Raw genomic sequence first — 3,035 nt, 5'->3', positions numbered from 1 at the left:
ACACTTGCTTAAGTTTATAGATATGCCGTATGTATTGAAACGTTCGAATACTAGCTTCAAATGTTCTTGATGTAAAGTCTCATTTTCGCTGGCAATTATTACGTCATCTAAATAACAAAATAAAAAATCGAGACCTTGTAAAACGGTATTGTTCATAAAACGTTGAAACGTTTGTGCGGCGTTCCTTAGGCCAAAACTCATACGGGGAAATTCGAAAAGTCCGAAAGGAGTAATAATAGCAGTTTTTTCTATATCGCATGGGGCAACTTTTATGCAGTGATAGGCTCTATTTATGTCCACTTTTGAATATATTTTCTTATTAGCCAATATAAAAGTAAAGTCGTGTAATCGCGGAACTGGATATCTGTCGGGCTTTGTAATTGCGTTGAGCTGTCGATAATCTCCGCACGGCCTTAACTCGCCATTCTTTTTAACTACAATATGAAGCGGACTAGCCCAAGCACTTTTAGAAGGCCTACAGATACCTAATTCTTGCATAACCCTGAACTCTTCCTTCACCTTTTTGTATCTATCCGGGGGTAACGGTCTAGCTCTAGCATGAATAGGTGGGCCGCTCGTCTCTATATAATGTAAAACGTTATGCGATGTAGTTTCTTTAAACGACATCGGTTTAGTAATGTCAGGAAACATATTTAATAAATCGTAATACGGATGACTTTTGCACACAGAATTTAGCGATTGTTGCGTACACGAAACTAAGGAGGCTAATACATGTAAATCGGTAGTTTGATCAATTAACTTTTTTCGATACAAATCAACTAATAATTTATGATGTGTTAAAAAATCAGCTCCCAATATTGGCTGTTTGACGTCTGCTAAAATGAAATCCCAACGGTACGGTCTTCTTAAATTAAGGTTTAAAACAATTGATTTAATGCCATATGTTGCAATTTCTGTACCGTTAGCAGCGTATAATTTAAGATCTGATCGACATAATTTATGATATTTAAATGGATTTTTAGATACGGGCAAAACGGAAACATTGGCACCGGTATCTACTAAAAATTTTAAATTAGTGTTTATATCTGTTACCATGAGACGGCTGCACGGCGTGATGGTACAGACCTCCGCCGTAGTCTGCACCTGCCTGTCTAGTTTTCCGGCTGGGCGGCTGCTGCGCTGGGGCTGGGGCTCCTCTTCCACGCGCACGGCTGGATGCACCTGTGAGCGCGCTGCCGGAACCTGAAGTGGTAGCTGCACAACCAGTCGGGTCCGCCGGAACGACGTCGCTTCGAAGATGACCTTGACGACTCTCGAAGATTGCGTGACGGTGTTCTGGGTCGCCGATGTATTGCTCGTGATCGCGAGCGCTCGATGTTAGCAAGGCGCACGTTTATTTTCGCCAATTCCGCTGAAAGGGTGGCTACTTCAACGTCTTCGTGACTGGAACTCCTGTGTCTCACTTCCGCCACCTGATTGGAACGTGTGGCTTCTGCGACGTTATCGGCGATCACTGCTAGGCTGTTAAGGTCTTTCGTTTCAGCGACCACTAGGACGGCCTTAATTGTAGGTGGCAGATGACCCTGCCACAAAACTCGAAGTGTATCGTCTGGAATTTTGTCCCTGGCCAGGTCACGCATCCGGTGCAATAGTTGGGAGGGTTTCTGGTCTCCCAATTCCATTTCTCCAATTAGTTTTTCTATTTGACGGTTTTTGGAATCCTCGAATAATGTTAAAAGTTTATTTTTTAATTTTTGGAATTTGTCTGTGTCCGGCGGTTTTTCTAAAAAATCTGTGATTTGTACTATTACGTCTTTCGGTAACTTAGATATGACTAAGTCGAATTTGCTTTCGTCACCTAATTTCTGCGGGGACAAAATTGCTTCCACACGATAAAACCACACACGCGGCTGGTCCACCCAAAAATCTGGTATCCGGGACGAAACTGTAACGGCGAAAACTTCCGACGACGGCATCGCTCCAAGGTTTGATGTAGGCATCGTCATATTTAAAATTTAAATTCTTCTAATAAATCTTCGTCTTCAAAATAATATTTTATTCTATTATAATTTCTTGATGTTCTTTGTCGGGGGTCACCAATGTTGAGTAGTGCAGCTGCCCCCAAGGTTGCCCAAATAATAATGCCTTTCCTTTAATCACTTTATTACTCTTCACAATATATGTGTTGTTAGAACTAGCCGTTAAGCACTACTAAATAATAATTCTAATAAAATGTAGAAAGCGTCGGGGAAACAATGTGGACGCACACATATACAAAAGCTCGGTCAGCGAATTGCATATGTGTGTCCCTACACTTATTAAGATTTTTTTTTTCATAAACAATTATATTAAAACATTTGCAAGATATTTGTCAGAGCATTTTGTGTAATTACTTTTAGTTTTGGTTTTATCTGCGATAAACCACTTTTATCGTGACAAAACCAAACGTTTATCTCGAGAAAAAAAGAGCGCCAAGCTAACTTGGTGATTTTTTTTTATCGAGTCATTTTTAATATTTTATGTTTTTGATTGAACAGAATCGTTGAACATATCATCTAGTTTGATATATATTTTATTTTTTAGATTTGGTCTTGAATATTACACGTATCATCTAATAGAAGATTGGTAATTTTGCTTTATACGTACCCTTAACAAACTTGAAACAGGTGCATGTAATTGACTTACTTTTTAACTGACTTCAACAATGAATTACAAAATATTTCCTAATGTTTTTGTCTTACCTTATTTCTAAACAATACAATATAATATACACTTACGTAATAATAATAAAACACAACGATTAATTATAGGAGTGGAGCATCAATAAAATTATTGCAAATTTAGAAAAAAATAACACTTTTTGAAGCCGTCGACTTTACCTGGGTTAAGTAAGCGTTAAATTGATGAATTTTTAACTTTCATATCATAAAACAAATTTGTCTCTGTATCTATATATACTCTATGCATTAAATTGAGCGTGCAACTCGACGCACTTTTTGTATTTAATATGCAGAACAAAATAAAGGACGTGGCGTTGATTAGTTTTTAGATTTCTGTATTTATTTCAATTAGGA

At 38.0% G+C, this 3,035-nt stretch overlaps 1 protein-coding gene across 1 annotated transcript; it reads right to left on the bottom strand.

The window, feature by feature from the left end:
• Positions 1-927: 927 nt before the first annotated feature.
• Positions 928-2,294, bottom strand: LOC149488135 (uncharacterized). Its single transcript, XM_089696849.1, has one exon. It carries the CDS (start codon positions 1,965-1,967, stop codon positions 1,113-1,115), a length of 855 nt encoding a protein of 284 aa, XP_089552975.1. The 5' UTR covers positions 1,968-2,294; the 3' UTR covers positions 928-1,112.
• Between the last annotated feature and the right edge of the window lie 741 nt (positions 2,295-3,035).

The sequence above is a fragment of the Colias philodice genome, chromosome 6 (assembly GCF_061535455.1).
Source record: "Colias philodice isolate Cphi_HAF_F1 chromosome 6, ilColPhil1 Martin Lab GWU primary, whole genome shotgun sequence".
In the NCBI taxonomy this organism is placed as follows: domain Eukaryota; kingdom Metazoa; phylum Arthropoda; class Insecta; order Lepidoptera; family Pieridae; genus Colias; species Colias philodice.
This window is presented reverse-complemented; position numbering and strand designations above follow the sequence as displayed.

What these genes read in the sequence shown, in the direction of transcription:
- LOC149488135 (XM_089696849.1), bottom strand. Translation starts at nt 1,967, where the DNA reads ATGACGATGCCTACATCAAACCTTGGAGCGATGCCGTCGTCGGAAGTT.